The sequence below is a fragment of the Saccopteryx leptura genome, chromosome 1 (genome assembly GCF_036850995.1).
Source record: "Saccopteryx leptura isolate mSacLep1 chromosome 1, mSacLep1_pri_phased_curated, whole genome shotgun sequence".
In the NCBI taxonomy this organism is placed as follows: domain Eukaryota; kingdom Metazoa; phylum Chordata; class Mammalia; order Chiroptera; family Emballonuridae; genus Saccopteryx; species Saccopteryx leptura.
Genome location: NC_089503.1, coordinates 185,548,876 through 185,565,457, shown reverse-complemented (window position 1 = coordinate 185,565,457; position 16,582 = coordinate 185,548,876). Strand labels below are relative to the sequence as shown.

The following is a 16,582-nucleotide window of genomic DNA, read 5'->3' as shown; positions in this document are numbered from 1 at the left end:
CGCCCCCGGCCCGCCCCGGCCCCGCCCCCGCGCGCCACCCGCCCGGGTCGTGGCGGGGCCGTGGTGTACGTGCAGAGCGCGCAGAGCGAGTGGCGCCCGCACACCCTGCGCTCCTGCACAGGCGGGCCGGGTACCCGGGACGCGGAGGCGGCCGAGGAGGCGGGTCTCGCGCGCTCAGTCTCGCGCGCCGGAGCAGAGGTGGCGGTTCGCCGCGCAGGCCGCGCTCCCCCGACCCGCGGGGGCGATGAGGCGCTGAGGCGGACCTGAGGACGAGGAAGCGGCAGGGCCGAGGGCGGGGAGCCGGCCTCCCGGAGGCGAGGGGCAGCGGGTGCATGGCGCAGTGACGGGCCCTGCCGCTCCGCCCGCTCCCCGGCCCCGGGCGAGGCCGCCTAGCCGCAAGCCCTCCTGCTCGGCCGCCGCGGGCGCCATGGCCAATGACAGCGGCGGGCCCGGCGGGCTGAGCCCGAGCGAGCGCGACCGGCAGTACTGCGAGCTGTGCGGGAAGATGGAGAACCTGCTGCGCTGCAGCCGCTGCCGCAGCTCCTTCTACTGCAGCAAGGAGCACCAGCGTCAGGACTGGAAGAAGCACAAGCTTGTGTGCCAGAGCGGCGAGGGCGCCCCGGGCCCCGGCCCGCACCCGCAGCCCGGCTCCGCTCCCGCCACCGCGCCGCCGCCCAGGGCCTCCGCGGCCCGGGAGGCAAGGAAGGCGGCGCCGCGCCGGGACAGCGCCGCGCGCGCCGGGGACGCGGCCAAGGCAAAGGCCAAGACCAAGCCCGCGGCAGCCGCGTCCCCGGCGCGCGCGGCGCCCGCGGCGCCCGGTGGCCAGGGCCCGCCGACAGCGACGGCGACTGCGGCTGCCGAGGCGGAGCCCGCGAAGGAGGAGCCGCTGGGCCGCTCGTCGATGTTCCAGGAGAAAGCGAACCTGTACCCTCCGAGCAACACGCCGGGCGAGGGGCTGAGCCACGGTGGCGGCCTGCGGCCCAACGGGCAGACGAAACCGCTGCCGGCGCTGAAGCTGGCGCTGGAGTACATCGTGCCGTGCATGAACAAGCACGGCATCTGCGTGGTGGACGACTTCCTGGGCAAGGAGACCGGGCAGCAGATCGGCGAGGAGGTGCGCGCCCTGCACGACACCGGCAAGTTCACGGACGGCCAGCTGGTCAGCCAGAAAAGCGACTCGTCCAAGGACATCCGCGGAGATAAGATCACCTGGATTGAGGGCAAGGAGCCCGGCTGCGAAACCATTGGGCTGCTCATGAGCAGCATGGACGACCTGATCCGCCACTGTAACGGGAAGCTGGGAAACTACAAAATCAATGGCCGGACGAAAGTAAGTGTGTGCTCAGCCCCCGCCCGCGACAGGAGCCGTTAGGGCGAGGAGCACGGTTCTCAGTATGAAAGCGACCTCCTAGTGCAGGACTCCATTAAGAGAACGAATAGAATCCGTCCATAGATGTTAATCTAGTTAGCCCCTTTTTCTGTGGCCAGTTTTTCACCTACTGCCCATTTGCAAACTTCTGCGTCTAATTGCATGGTTTTCTTAGGTTCTCCCTTTAATTTTGCTATCTTCTCTATCCCACTACACTAGTACTTCAAACCTATGTAATTGGAGTTTTAGCCGCCCAGCGGGTGGTATTCAAGTACTGCCAAAAAGCTAGTGCATCTGCCTTGTGTTTGCATTTTCTTCTCCATTCTGTGGTCTTTGAACCACTCGTCAGATTCTGACCTACAGAGGCGAATGCTGTGTTTAGTTAAGAGTCTGCCCACTGACCACAAAAGTAAATTTAAAATAGGCATGTAGTCAAGAGTCTTCATTCAGGAAAAGCTTGCCTGCCCCCTTCTCTTCTACCTCCCTCCCCCATCTTTCCCTGCTGTTTTGCAACCCACTACACAACTGGGAAAAAAGTGTTTCCGTTTCCAGACCACTCAGTGTAGGTAGGTTACATTTTTAGTTAGATTTTATTTGCTTTGTAAATCCCTCTGTTGTAAAAGAACTGTTCGGTAGCCTCTTGGGGGGAAAAAAACCCCACATGGAATTGGAGCAGGAGTGAAGGCTCATGCGAATATATCAATTTGGTGACATTTGTTTGTTTTGTCTTTACTATGGTAGCTTTCCCCCAAAAAAACTTCAGTTCTTACCTACTGATCCCTTCTGCCTCCTCAGTATGGTAAACTGTAGACTCATTTCTCCTTAATATGTCCCGTTGTCCCTTTGCATTTTCCTTCCCAGATCTTAATATTTTTTTGTATACAGGTTCATCCCAGGCCAGCCAAGCTCCACCCACCTCCTCCATCAATCTTTATCTGATTTTGTAAGTTTTAAGTGCTTATCTTAGGAGATCATCACACCCTGAGGTGTTAGTACATACACACTGACTCTTCCCAGTAGTTCTTTGTGTGTGTGTCAGACCATCTATTTTGATAATCGTTATGGATGACTCTTGGGCAGCAGAAGAGGCTGAGCATAGGCGGTTAAGAAAGTTCTGTGCTGCAGGGAAATACAGTGTGAAATCTGATTTATGTATTGCTGCTCCATTGCTGGATGAAGCCACATGTCTTAATAGCATGTAGTCTCAAAAAAAAAAAAAAAAAGAAGCAGCTTCTTAGTATTAAGCTGGAAGAAAATAAGGGGGCTTGATTCATTCTCAGTCTTGATCTATAATCATTTTTTATTGACATTTCTAAATAACTTTTTCATGGGTCAGCTGTGATTGTAGTCATGAACTGCAGAGCAGGAAAGGAACTAGCTTGAGGGAATTACTAATAGGTCTGTGAAGAATGACCAGACTGTATTGGGGCATAGCGGAAGGTGAAATCATGAAGAAGATAATGCCCAAAATCTTTCTTGCTCTGCTTTCCATAGTTAATTTAGCTTTCAACATTAATCTCAATACTCTTTCTCTAGACATTTTCTTGTTTTGCACCTGCCCTTGGGGAAGATACAGCAGTCAGCCTATTTCTTAGAGCATCTCCTTCTCATGAAGAGGATGTTGGAAGATACCAACCTCCTTCCTGAGACACCACAGTGGCTGAAGGGAACAGTAGTGTAGGTTTTAAATTATTTTACTACACATACCATTATGTGATAATGGACTTGCTGAGGGGAGGATGGATTTTAAACTTCAGATTTAATCTTACGCTTACAGTAATTTTTAAGGATATAACTTCAAAATCTATAAATGATTTTGGAGAATCCCTTTCATTGTATTTCTTGGCTGAGAGAATTTTTGCTAATTGTTCATGTTTAATTACGTAATTTAACTATTCCAAAAAAGCCCAAAGATGCCTGCTTTGGGGGAATGGGAAGGCAATCAATTTACCAGCCACTATACAGGAGTGGACAAAAGTAGGTTTACAGTTGTAATATAAACAGGTAATACAATAATAATATAAGAATCAGTTTTTGTGTATTCACAACTGTATACCTACTTTTGCCCACTCCTGTATATGGAGCACAATATACTGGGCACAGATTAGTTTCAATACAGACGTGATCATGATAATCTTAATCCTATGAAGTAGGTAGTATCATTCCTCATTTACATTTGAGTATATGTCAGCTCAGACTCCTCCAGGTTTACATGTAGGATACCCTAGGGCAGGGGTCCCCAAACTTTTTACACAGGGGGCCAGTTCACTGTCCCTCAGACCGTTGGAGGGCCGGACTATAAAAAAAAACTATGAACAAATCCCTATGCACATATCTTATTTTAAAGTTAAAAAAAAAAAACAGGAACAAATACAATATTTAAAATAAAGAACAAGTAAATTAAATCAACAAGCTGACCAGTATTTCAATGGGAACTATGGGCCTGCTTTTGGCTAATGAGATGGTCAATATCCGGTTCCATATTTGTCACTGCGAGCCGTAACAAGTGATATGTGCTCCTCTCACTGACCACCAATGAAAGAGGTGCCCCTTCCAGAAGTGCAGCGGGCTGGATAAATGGCCTCAGGGGGCCGCAGTTTGGGGACCCCTGCCCTAGGGGATTCGTACTTAGGGCCTTCAGATATGAAGCTCGAGTCTAGGCTTTATTGCACCGCACGTACATAGATAGGTAGGTTATTATGAGAAGATGTAGATTAGTTAGTGTACTACTGAAACTAAAATTTGGTAGACATTTTATTGATAGTGAATAGCATTAGCTTTGTATGTAAATAATTGTGTTACTATTGGACTAGATAAATTTTTTACTACACCAGTGTACAATGCTTATTTCGGATAGTGGCTGAAAAACCACTATACAGTTATCCACCTGAATCATGCTCATTTCAGTATAGTAACTCTTAAGAGAGACAGAGTATGGGTATCATATGTGATTGCAGAGAAGGCTTTCAATTAAGAATTTTGTTTACAGTATTATAGTGATTTAATAAGTTACTTTTGTGAATGTGATATTTCTCTCTTAGATTTTTATAGCAACTCTGTGAAATAGGTAGATCGTTGTTGTATCATCCCTGTTTATGGATTTGAAAAGTGAACCTCTGGAAAATTAGTTCGCTTGTTATAAGGAAATGTAGCATACCAGGACTTAAATTCAGGTTTCTGATCAAGATTCTAATGTTCTTTCTCATTTACCTTATTCTTTTTTTTTTTTTTTTTTTCATTTACCTTATTCTGTATGGTCTTTTTGTATGTCAAGGCCTGATAGGTAATTTGTTGTGACTCATTTAGTTTAGGCTTTCATTTCCTCCAGGTTTCTAATTTAGACATACTTATCTGGCCACAGTTCGTCCAACTACTTTAAAAGAGGAACTACAAGGGAAGGATGAAGTAATGCAGGAGAAAAACGGGAATACAGTTGTAGCCGCTGATGTAACTGAACTCTTGTTTCTACTTTCTGTGGTTCCTTTTGGGGTATTTCCCCCCCCCCCTTTTGCCCTTAAACTGCCCTTTGACCCTTTCTCACACCCTTTTTCATCAAAAAAACTTGCAGTGATGTTCAGTAGGGAGGAATCAGGGTCTACTGGTTTGTGAAGAGTGGTGTTCTGTAAGAAATCATAGGTGCCTTTACTGGAGGGGAGAGGAAGAGGAGGAATGTAGAGGACTAAGGATTATGGGAAAGTGTCAAACTATTGTTATTCAATTGTAGAGTCTTAGCCACTGTAAAGGAAAAAATGTGTCTGTTAAAATAAAAGTATTAAAATCATATGCATATTTTTAGAATTGTATTAAAAACACTCTGTTCAGTTAAAATATACATAAGGAGTGATAAATTAGGGTTGAGACCAATAAGCAGCAGATTATAGTCCTAAAATTTTTCACTTAGTACTTGCAGCTCTCACTGATTATGGCTTTTAGAGCAGAGAATAGGATAAGGAAAATTCTGTTACTTTATTATCACTACCAGAGAGGTGGTCGTGACAATTCTCTTAAGATGTTACAAACAAAACTTTTTTCTCGGTCTACTTCTGCCGCTTTCTCTATAATCTTAGTATCCAAGATGTTCAAATTGAAGCAGCTTGTTAATTTATTTTTAAGATTTTTTAATTGAATTCATTGGAGTGACACTGGTTAATAAAATTCTACAGATTATAGGTGCATAATTCTGCAACACCTCTCTCTCTCTCTCTCTCTCTCTCTATATATATATATATATATGTTTTGTGTGTGACAGAGATGGAGAGAGGGACAGACAGGAAGGGAGAGAGATGAGAAGCATCAATTCTTTATTGTGGCACCTTAGTTCATTGATTGCTTTCTCATATGTGCCTTGACTGGGGAGCTACAGCAGATGGAATGACCCTTTGCTGAAGCCAGCAACCTTGGGCTCAAGCTGGCCACCTAGGGGTTTCAAACCTGGGTCCTCTGTTCCCCAGTCCGATGCTCTGTAGGGAGCTGAAGCAGCTTATTTAATGTTTGAATACCTATATCACAATTCAAGATCAAAGTCAGTTACTCTGTATGCAAAAAAGGCTGAAAATATTGGTACTTCAGTGATTTTAACATAGTGGTTTAAAATTTAAGAGATACATGTAGACTGAAAGTAGGTTTATTTTTTTGGGTTTTTTGTTTGTTTATTTTTGGTGACAGGCAGGAAAAGAGAGAGATGAGAAGCATCAATTCTTCATTGTGGCTCCTTAGTCGTTGATTGCTTTCTCATATGTGCCTTGATCTGGAGGCTATAGCAGAGCGAGTGACCCCTTGCTCAAGGCAGCCACCTTGGGCTCAAGCCAGAGACCATGGCGTCATGTCTATGATCCCACACTCAAGCCAGTGGCCCCGCATTCAAGCTGGTGAGCTGCACGCTCAAGCTGGCGACCTCGGGGTCTCGAACATGGGTCCTCGGCATCCCAGTCCGACACTATCCACTGCGCCACCACCTGGTCAGGCTCTTTTCCCCATTTTTTGATTGGATTATCTTCCTGGTATTGAGTTTTACAAGTTCTTTTATACATTTTGGTTATTAACGCCTTATCAGACATATTGTCAAATATGTTCTCCCATTGTGTGATTTGTCGTTTTATTCTATTCTTACTGTCTTTTAGCTGTACAAAAGCTTTTTAGTTTGATAATAGTCCCATTTGTTAATCTTGTCCTTTATTTCACTTGCCCGTGGAGATAAATCAGCAAATATATTGCTGGGAGAGATGTCGGAGAGTTTACTGCCTATGTTTTCTTCTAAGATGCTTATGGTTTCACGGCTTACATTTAAGTCTTTTATCCATTTTGAGTTTGTTATTGTGAATGGTGTAAGTTGGTGGTCTAGTTTCATTTTTTTTGTAGGTAGCTGTCCAATTTTCCCAACACCATTTGTTAAAGAGACTGTCTTTACTCCATTGTATGCTCTTACCTCCTTTGTCAAATATCAGTTGTCCATAAAGCTGTAGGTTTATTTCTGGGTTCTCTGTTCTGTTCCATTGATCTATATGCTGTTCTTATGCCAGTACCAAGCTGTATTGAGTACAATGGCCTTGTAGTATAACTTGATATCAGGAAGTATGATACCACCCACCTATTCTTCTTTTACAAGATTGCTGAGGCTATTTGCATTTTTTTTTTTGGTTCCATATAAATTTTTGGAATATTTGTTCTATATCTTTGAAGTATGTCATTGGTATTTTAATAGGAATTGCCTTGAATTTATAAATTGCTTTGGGTAATATAGACATTTTAATGATGTTTATTCTTCCTAACCATGAGCACAGTATATGCTTCCACTTGTTTGTATCTTCCTTGATTTCTTTTATCAATGTTTTATAATTTTCCGAGTACAAGTCTTTAACAAACTCTTTGGTTAAATTTACTCCTAGGTACTTTATTTTTTTGTTGTTGCAATAGTGAAGGGGACCGTTTTCTTAATTTTTCTTTCAGACAGTTCATTGTTGGTGTATAAAAATGCTTCTGAATTCTGCCACCATGCTGAATTCATTTATCAGGTCCAGTAGTTATTTGACTGAGACTTCAGGGTTTTCTATATACAGTATCATATCATCAGCAAATAATGATAGTTTTACTTCTTTTTTTCCAATTTGGATGCCTTTTATTTCTTCTTGTCTGATTGCTGTAACTAGGATTTCCAGAACTTTGTTGAATAAGAGTGGTGAAAGGGGGCACCCTGCTTTGTTCCTGATCTTAAGGGGATTGCTTTTAATTTTTGCCCATTGATTATGATGTTGGCTGTGGGTCTGTCATAGATGGCCTTTATCATGTTGAGGTATGTTCCCTGTATTCCCATTTGCTGAGAGTTTTGATCATAAATGGGTGCTGGATTTTATCAAATGCTTTTTCTGCATCTGTTGATATTATCATGTGATTATTCTCCTTCCTTTTGTTTATGTGATGAATCACATTGATTGATTTGCGAATATTGTACCAGCCTTGCCTCCCCAGAATATATCCCACTTGATCATGCTGTATTATTTTTTTTCATGTATTGCTGGATCTGGTTTGCTAATATTTTGTTGAGGATTTTTGCATCTAAATTCATCAGGGATATTGGCCTATAGTTTTCTTTCTTTGTGTTGTCTTTGCCTGGTTTTGGAATCAGAATTATGCTCGCCTCATAAAAGGAGTTTGGAGGTTTTCCCTCCTCTTGAATTTTTTGAAATAGCTTGAGAAGGATAGGAGTTAGTTTTTCTTTGAATATTTGGTAGAATTCGCCTGTGAAGCCACCTGGCCCAGGGCTTTTATTTGTTGGGAGTTTTTTGATAACTGTTTCGATTTCATTTGTTGTAATCGGTCTGTTTAGGTTTTCTGATTCTTCTAAATGGTCACCCATTTTTTACCTGATGGCTTCTAAACACACACACCCTTTTTTTTTTTAACAGAGGAAATAAGTCCCAGAGAGGGTAAATGACTTGTTCAAGATCATAGAGCAGGTGGTTGGGGACAGTACTGACTGAGTAACGTTTGATTTAGTTCATTTTCATATCTGTAACTTTATGCTGCATCTTAAGTAAAAATCACATATTTCCACCTTACTAATTTTGTTATATTTTATGCCATTTTTGACAATTACTTGATCATTTGTGATTTCGTTTATCTTCTCCCATTTACTCCTATCATTCTACACTTTTGTTTTTCTGACATTCTAGTTAAAAACTTTCTCCTTTGGTAATTCCTCCCTCATTTCCCTAGATGTTCTTTATTCACCTTCTTTCCTTTTCTCTGACATTAAAGCCACTTCCCCTGAAACTTTTCTGAGCAGGAACTCTTTCTGATTTACATGTTTATCCTCTGTATTCCTTTCCCTGTTTTCCTCTATCAGCCTTGAAATCTATCATTGTTCTTCTCCCTTGTTTTCTGACGACTGTTCCTTTCTGGTATGCCTTTGGATGGATGTTATCAGTTTAGTTGTTTTTATTTAATTTATTGCTTTAGGCCTTTTACATACCACCAAATGTTTCAGTCTCCCTTTCATTTGAGCATATTCTTAAATAGTTTTCATGGATGCCTTTTACTAGTGTGCTTCCTTTTCCACTATGCCCTAACAGAAACATTGTTAACTGTAGGGTGACTTCAGATCATTTATTGAGCCATATTCATAGCTTATCTTTGATTCTTATTCAAGCTAAAACCTTTCTGTTCTAAAAAACAAAACAAAAGCAAAAGCCTGATAGATGGTTAACCAAAATTTTTTCTTAAAATAGTTTATTTCACGTTTGTATTTTCTAGTCCGAACTACTTCATTATCACATTTTTTCCAGAATCAACGTTTTATTTCTGAAGAACTTGGATAGTAGCTGTACTCTCTGTTTGCTTATTAAAATCACCATAAATTTTTCAGGTATTTGGATTTTTTTATTTTATTTTAAATATAGTATTTATTTGCCCTGGCTGGTGGTGCAGTGGATAGAGTGCCATCCTGGAGCACTGAGGCTGCAGGCTTGGTCCTGGGGTTGCTGGCTTGATTCCAAAGGTACTGTCTCCATCCCAAGGCCCCTGGTTTGAACTCTGGTCAGGACACATAGAAATAATCTATGGGGTGCACAGCTGAGTGGAAAAATGAGTTGATGCTTTTCTTTTTCCCTTCCCTCTCCCTTCCCTTCCCTTCCCTCTCCTTTCCTCCCCTCCTTCCATTCCCTTCCCTCCTTTCTTCTTCTTTTTTTTTTTTTTTTTGTATTTTTCTGAAGCTGGAAACGGGGAGAGACAGTCAGACAGACTCCCGCATGCGCCCGACCGGGATCCACCCGGCACACCCACCAGGGGCTACGCTCTGCCCACCAGGGGTCGATGCTCTGCCCCTCCGGGGCGTTGCTCTGCCGCAACCAGAGCCACTCTAGCGCCTGGGGAAGAGGCCAAGGAGCCATCCCCAGCGCCCGGGCCATCTTTGCTCCAATGGAGCCTTGGCTGCGGGAGAGGAAGAGAGAGACAGAGAGGAAGGAGGGGGGGTGGAGAAGCAAATGGGCGCTTCTCCTGTGTGCCCTGGCCGGGAACCGAACCCGGGTCCCCCGCACGCCAGGCCGACGCTCTACCGCTGAGCCAACCGGCCAGGGCCCCCTTCCCTCCTTTCCCCTCTGTTCCCCTCTCTCTCAAAAAAAAAAAATAGTATTTACTTACTGATTGATTTTTAGGGGGAGGATGGAAGAGAGAGAGAGAGAGAGAGAGAGAAAGAGAGAAACATTGGTTTGTTGTTTCACTTATTTATGTATTCATTGGTTAATTCTTGTATGTTCTCTGACCGGGGACCAAACCTGCAGCCTTGGCATATGGGGACAGGGCTCTAACCAACTGAGCTTCCTGGCCAGGGAAGTGTTTGGAATTTTTATTTGCCTTATTTGTTGTGCCAAATCCCATTTCTTTTTTTTTTTTTTTTTCCTCCGGGAGAGGAGGGGAGGCAGAGACAGACTTATGCATGTGCACTGATTGGGATCCAGCTGGCAAGCCCACTAGGGGGTCGATGCCCTGCTCATCTGGGGCCCTTGTTCTGTTGCAACTGGAGCCGTTTTTTAGCACTTGAGGCAGAGGCCATGGAGCCATCCTCAGTGTCCAGGGGTCAGGTCACTCCAATCAAGCTATGGCTGCAGGAGGGGAGGAGGAGAGAGAGAAAGAGAGAAGTGAGAGGGGAAGGGGTGGAGAAGCAAATGGGTGCTTCTTCTGTGTACCCTGGCTGGGAATCAAACCCTGGACATCCACACACCGGGCCAGTGCTCTGCCACTGAACCCCAAATCCCATTTCCTTTTTTTGTGAGTGACAGAAACAGAGAAAGGGACAAATAGGAAGGGAAAAGGGTGAGAAACATCAATTCTTTGTTGTGGCTCCTTAGTCTCCTTAGTTGTTCATTGACTGCTTTCTCATATGAGCCTTGATGGGGGGCAGGGCTGCAGCACAGCTTGTGACCTCTTGCTCAAGCCAGCAACCATTTGGGTTCAAGCCAAAAACCATGGGGTCATGTCTTTGATCCCACGCTCAAGCCAGCAACCTCACGCTCAGGCGAGTGACCTTGGGGTTTCGAATCTGGATCCTCCATGTCCCAGTCCAACGCTCTATCCACTGCACCACCGCCTGGTCAAGCCCAAATCCCATTTATTTACCAAAAGAAAATACATGTACTCTTGGTCCCTTCTTACTGTATTCTCTGGGTCCTATTTTGATAATCATTTGTTCATTCAAGAAAAATGAAGTACTTTTTATGCACAAGTACTATTTTAGGAGCTAAGAATACCTGAACAACAGAAAAAAAAGCTCTCATTCTCATGACACTTAAATTCTACTTGAGGTGGGTAAGAGTTGGAGAGAAATGGTCAGTAAACATCTATTTAAGTAAATACACGACATGTTAGGTGGTTAATGTTAAGACAAAAAATAAACAAGGATAATGGTACTGTAAGTAGTAGCTGAAGATGTGAGAATTAGTTGGATTCTGGATATATTTTGAAACTAGTCAGTGGGCTTTGCTGATGGATTATATGTGAGGTATGAGAAAAGAAGTCAAAAATGACTCCAAGGTTTTTGAACAGTTGGAAGGAAATAGCTATTGTTATTTTATCTTGCCCTGACTCTTCTGCTTGTCTTCTCTTACCCAGCATTTTCCAGCTTCCATTTATAACAGATGGTTGACACTTCACAGCCAAAGCCTGCACAAGAAAGTTCTATGCTCTCCTTTTCCACATCCCTTCACATTGTCTGTGCTTACTGCTACTGCTGTTGACCTTACAGCCCATCCTTTCTTCTCCAAAGGCCTTATGGCTTTTTAGCACAGTGTACTCTCATCAGCTCTACTACTGGGACTTGGGGTTACAGCAGGAAACCTTGGAACACTTCTGGTGCTGACAGCAAGAATAATTGTTTGCCCTGGCCGGTTTGCTCAGTTATAGAGTGTCGGCCCAGCGTATGGAGTTCCCAGGTTTGATCCCTGGTTCAGGGCATGAGAAACGACCATCTGCTTCTCTTCCCCTCCCTCTCCCCCTTCTCTTTCTCTTCCTCTCCTGCAGCCAGTGGCTTGATTGGTCTGAGCATTGGCCGTGGGTGCTGAGGATAGCTTGATAGGTCTGAGCATAGGCCCCAGACCAGGATTGCTGGATAGATCCCTGCAGGGCGCAGGCAGGAGTCTGTCCCTCTATCTCCTTTCCTCTCACTTAAAAAACAAAAAATCTGTGCTTTCTTGCATGAACTCTACTCACTTAAGATGGTTTGCAAATCCATGTAAAAGGAATTATACAGATTCTGAAATTTAGGGAAACATGGGAAAACTATAAATGGTTCAGAGAAGCAAGCATAGATTTAGATTATATACTGCTCACAAATATTAGGGGATATTTCAAAATGAATATAAAGCAATAAAAAAAGTATTTGATTTTTTTTTTTTTATTAAACAAGAACATCAGAAAAGCAAACGATGGTGGCGCAGTGGATAAAGTGTCAACCTGGAATGCTGAGGTCGTTGGTTCAAAACCCTGGGCTTGCCTGGTCAAGGCACATGTGGGAGTTGAAGCTTCCTGCTCCTCCCTTCTCTCTCTCTCTCCTTTCTAAAATGAATAAAGTCTTTAAAATTTTTTTTTTTTTTTGTATTTTTCTGAAGCTGGAAATGGGGAGAGACAGTCAGACAGACTCCCACATGCGCCCAACCGGGATCCACCTGGCACGCCCACCAGGGGCGATGCTCTGCCACTCCGGGGGGTCGCTCTGCTGCGACCAGAGCCACTCTAGCGCCTGGGGCAGAGGCCAAGGAGCCATCCCCAGTGCCCGGGCCATCTTTGCTCCAATGGAGCCTTGGCTGTGGGAGGGGAAGAGAGAGACAGAGAGGAAGGGGGGGGTGGAGAAGCAAATGGGCGCTTCTCCTATGTGCCCTGGCCGGGAATCGAACCTGGGTCCCCCGCACGCCAGGCCGACGCTCTACCGCTGAGCCAACCGGCCAGGGCCTAAAAAAAATTTTTTTAAAAACACTAGGAACTCTTTTTTTCTTACTTATTTATTCATTTTTTAGAGAGGAGAGGGAGAGACAGAGAGAGAGAGAGAGAGAGAGGAGAGACACAGAGAGAGAAGGGGGGAAGGAGCTGGGAAGCATCAACTCCCATATGTGCCTTGACCAGGCAAGCCCAGGGTTTCGAACCGGCGACCTCAGCATTTCCAGGTTGACGCTTTATCCACTGTGCCACCACAGGTCAGGCTAAAAAATTTTTTTAAAAAGAAAAAGAACAGCAAACAAGTTAAAGAAAGTTGTTCAATTATGCAAATTAGATGCAAAAAACAACTTTTACAGTGGTATCTTGAGATACGAATTTAATTCGTCCTGTAACTGAGCTCGTAAGTCAGTCAACTCGTATATCAAACTGCCAATACTGGACCCGTGCGCCAACACGCCAACTAGCAGCAGCTTCCCGAATCACGACTCATATCTTGGAATTTCACTCAGATCTGGAACAAAAATACAGACCAAGTCGCAGCTGGTATCTTAAAAAATTCGTTTGTTAGTCTGTTCGTGTCTCAAGATACCACTGTATTTCATTGGTGAAAATGCACTATACAAAAGACTAAAAAGTACTGGAGTATCTGCACATTCCCTGATCCCCTAATTTTTGTGAGCTGTCACAATTTTTATTTTTATGTCAAAATAAAGTCAGAAGTAGCCATGGCCAGGTGGTTCAGTGGATAGTGTCATCCTGGTGCCTCAAGATTGTGGGTTCGATCCTCAGTCAGGGCACATTGAGAGGCAACCAGTGAGTGCACAACTAATTGGAACAACTAAGTGTAATGAGTTGTGTCTCTACTCTACCCCTCCCTCTCTTTCTCTCTTTCATCAATGAAAAATATTTTTTAAAAAATCCAGGAATCTCTTGATACATATTAATTAAAATTACTTATAAAAAAGAAAGTCAGAAGTAAAACATTTCATTTAAACATACTGTTGAAAAATAAAAGTACTCTAGGCCCTGGCCTGGTAACTCAATTGGTTAGTGTTGTCTGAGATGCCAAGGCACGTACAAGATTGAACCAATGAATGCATAAATAAGTGGAACAAGAAATCGATATTTCCCCTTTCTCTCTAAAATCAATGAATAAAAATTTTAAAAAGAAAAGAAAAATAATGCTATAGAAATTTTGAAAAGAGGTAGAATGATCATAAAATAATAAAAAAAATTCCATTGACATATAGATCCAAACAACTATGTGATAGCTTCCTACCTAAAGTAGCAAGTAGACAACAAGGAAGTTTATGATAGCTTAAGAGGGGAAGTTGATGTTATTTCAGGGTCTGAAAAGATATCAGAGAAATATAAGTCCTTATCCCCTTGATGTAGAGCCGTACACTGGAATTAGAAATAGAAGTATCAGCTATCAAATAGCAACTGATACTGTTAAAATTAGAATATGGTATCCTGAACTTTTAAGCATAAGAAGCTTTGCTTTGTACTCCTGGACAAGGAGTGTCACAAACGTGTAGGTAAACATTAAGTTATCATGTATGCAGTGGTTTTATTTAATTATTTTTATTTATTTTTGTATGCAGTGGCTTCAAAAAATTAAAAAGATTGGTAAGTACAAGAGCCAAAACCAAAAAAACAAAGAAACCCTGAAAGGTCAGTCATGAGCTATAGAGTCCAGGAACTGATAATCTCAACTTAAATTCAAAAAACTTAACTGATTTTTTCATAATAAAACCTAGGTTGGAAACACCACATCTAGTCAGATGATTGAAAAGGTATAAATCAGGAGTTTGGAGTAGGAAAAACTGACCATGTTTCTGAATATATTCTCATTAATATTGGTACTTAACTCATCTATAAATGGTAAATACAGCTTCAGAATGAAACAAAACTTGCTTTGAACTGGATAATTGAAGCCAGGTGATAAGTAAATGGGGATCATTATACAATTCTTTCCATCTTGTTACAGATTTGAAACTTATCATTAATAAAACAAATTTTTAATGGGAACTAGAAGTTCTAAATCTATAGTTTTGTTATATAATTCTTTTATCTCTGGGCATTTTTGTTTTGTTTTGTTTTTTTAATATACAGAGACAGAGAGAGGGATAGATAGGGACAGACAGGAACGGAGAGAGATGAGAAACATCAATCATCAGTTTTTTGTTGTGACATCTTAGTTGTTTTGCTTTCTCACATGTGCCTTGCCCATGGGCCTTCAGCAGACCGAGTAACCCCTCGCTCAAGCCAGTGACGTTGGGTCCAAGCTGGTGAGCTTTGCTCAAACCAGATGAGCCCACACTCAAGCTGGCGACCTCGTGGTCTCGAACCTGGGTCCTCCACATCCCAGTCCAACACTCTATCCACTGCGCCACCACCTGGTCAGGCATATTTCTGGGCATATTTTTCTAAAGATTTTATTTACTTATTTTTAGAGAGGAGAGAGAGAGAGAGAGAGAGAGAGAGAGAGAGAGAAAGGACAGAAGCAGGAAGCATCAACACCCATATGTGCCTTTACCAGGCAAGCCCAGGGTTTCGACCTGGTGACCTCAGCATTCCAGATCGATGCTTTATCCACTGCACCACCACAGGCCAGGCATCTCTGGGCATTTTTACCCACTTTTATGCCTTTCACTGACTGCTGTTAGCTCTAATCTAAAATAGATGTCTTGAAAATCCCTTTTTAATTAGAAAATATAGCGATTTCCCTCTTTAGACCATGTCTTCCTGCTGCTTCAATAGTATTATCAACCACCCCACCTCTAAAATATGTGCCCACTCATTTATAAGCCTGGGTGTGAGCCTGTCAATTCTTTTTCTCATTATATTTTTCAGTTTTTCTTCTTTTCGCAACTTTTGTTGTTTTTTCTTGAAGCTCAGTTCTTAGCTTTCACTGTCAGAAGATACTTGAAACATCTCTATTTCTGGACTTTTCTTCTCAACTTATATTATCTATTGCTACGTAATAAACTATCCCAAAATTTAGGGACTTAAAACATCACATTTATTTTCTTTTCAGTTTCTGTTAGATCAGGAATCTGGGCACAGCCGAGCTGTACCCTGTGCCTCACCCTCTCTCAAGGCTACAGTCAGTGTTGACCAGGGTCTGCCTCAAAGCTCACTCAGTGGCTGTTGGCAGCATTCAGTTTCTTGTGGGTTGCTGGGTTGAGGACCTGTTACCTTCTAGACCTCTCCAACAAAGTAGCTTGCTTCTTCAAAGAACGCAAGCCAAGTAAAGTCTGCTAGCAAGACTAAGTCCCAGTCTATTGTCATCTAACCATAGCACTGACATCCTATCACCCTACTGTATTCTTTTGGTTAGAGGCAAATCACTAGATTGATTGCACACACAAGTGGTATGAATATCATTTCTTTTTTGAGGGGTGGTGGTGTAGGAAAGACAGGGACAGACAGGAAGGGAGAGAGATGAGAAGCATCAATTCTTCGTTGTGGCACCTTCTTAGTTGTTCATTGATTGCAGTCTCACGTGTGCCTTGACGGGGTGGGGGCAGGGGGGGGCTCTTTGCTCAAGCCAGTGACCTTGGGCTCAAGCCAGGGACCACGGGGTCATGTCTATGATCCCACACTCAAGCTGGACGCACTCAAGCAGCGACCTCGGGGTTTCGAGTCTGGGTCCTCAAGCGTCCCAGGTTGATGCACTGTCTACTGCGCCACTGCCTGGTGAGGCTGAATATTATTTAAGTTGCTTCTTCTTTTGCAGTGCCTGCCCTTGAACTGTGATTGTTTTTAATGGCCTGTGGTTAGTTTTCT

At 43.3% G+C, this 16,582-nt stretch overlaps 1 protein-coding gene across 3 annotated transcripts in view; it reads left to right on the top strand.

Moving 5' to 3' along the window:
- Window positions 1-276: 276 nt before the first annotated feature.
- Window positions 277-16,582, top strand: part of EGLN1 (egl-9 family hypoxia inducible factor 1) — a 61,993-nt gene continuing 45,687 nt past the window's right edge. For all 3 annotated transcript variants that reach the window (XM_066383181.1, XM_066383171.1, XM_066383162.1), the window contains exon 1: window positions 277-1,330. In XM_066383181.1, coding sequence (XP_066239278.1) covers window positions 428-1,330 — 903 coding nt within the window. In that variant the 5' untranslated portion in view covers window positions 277-427. The remainder of the gene's footprint in view (window positions 1,331-16,582) is intronic.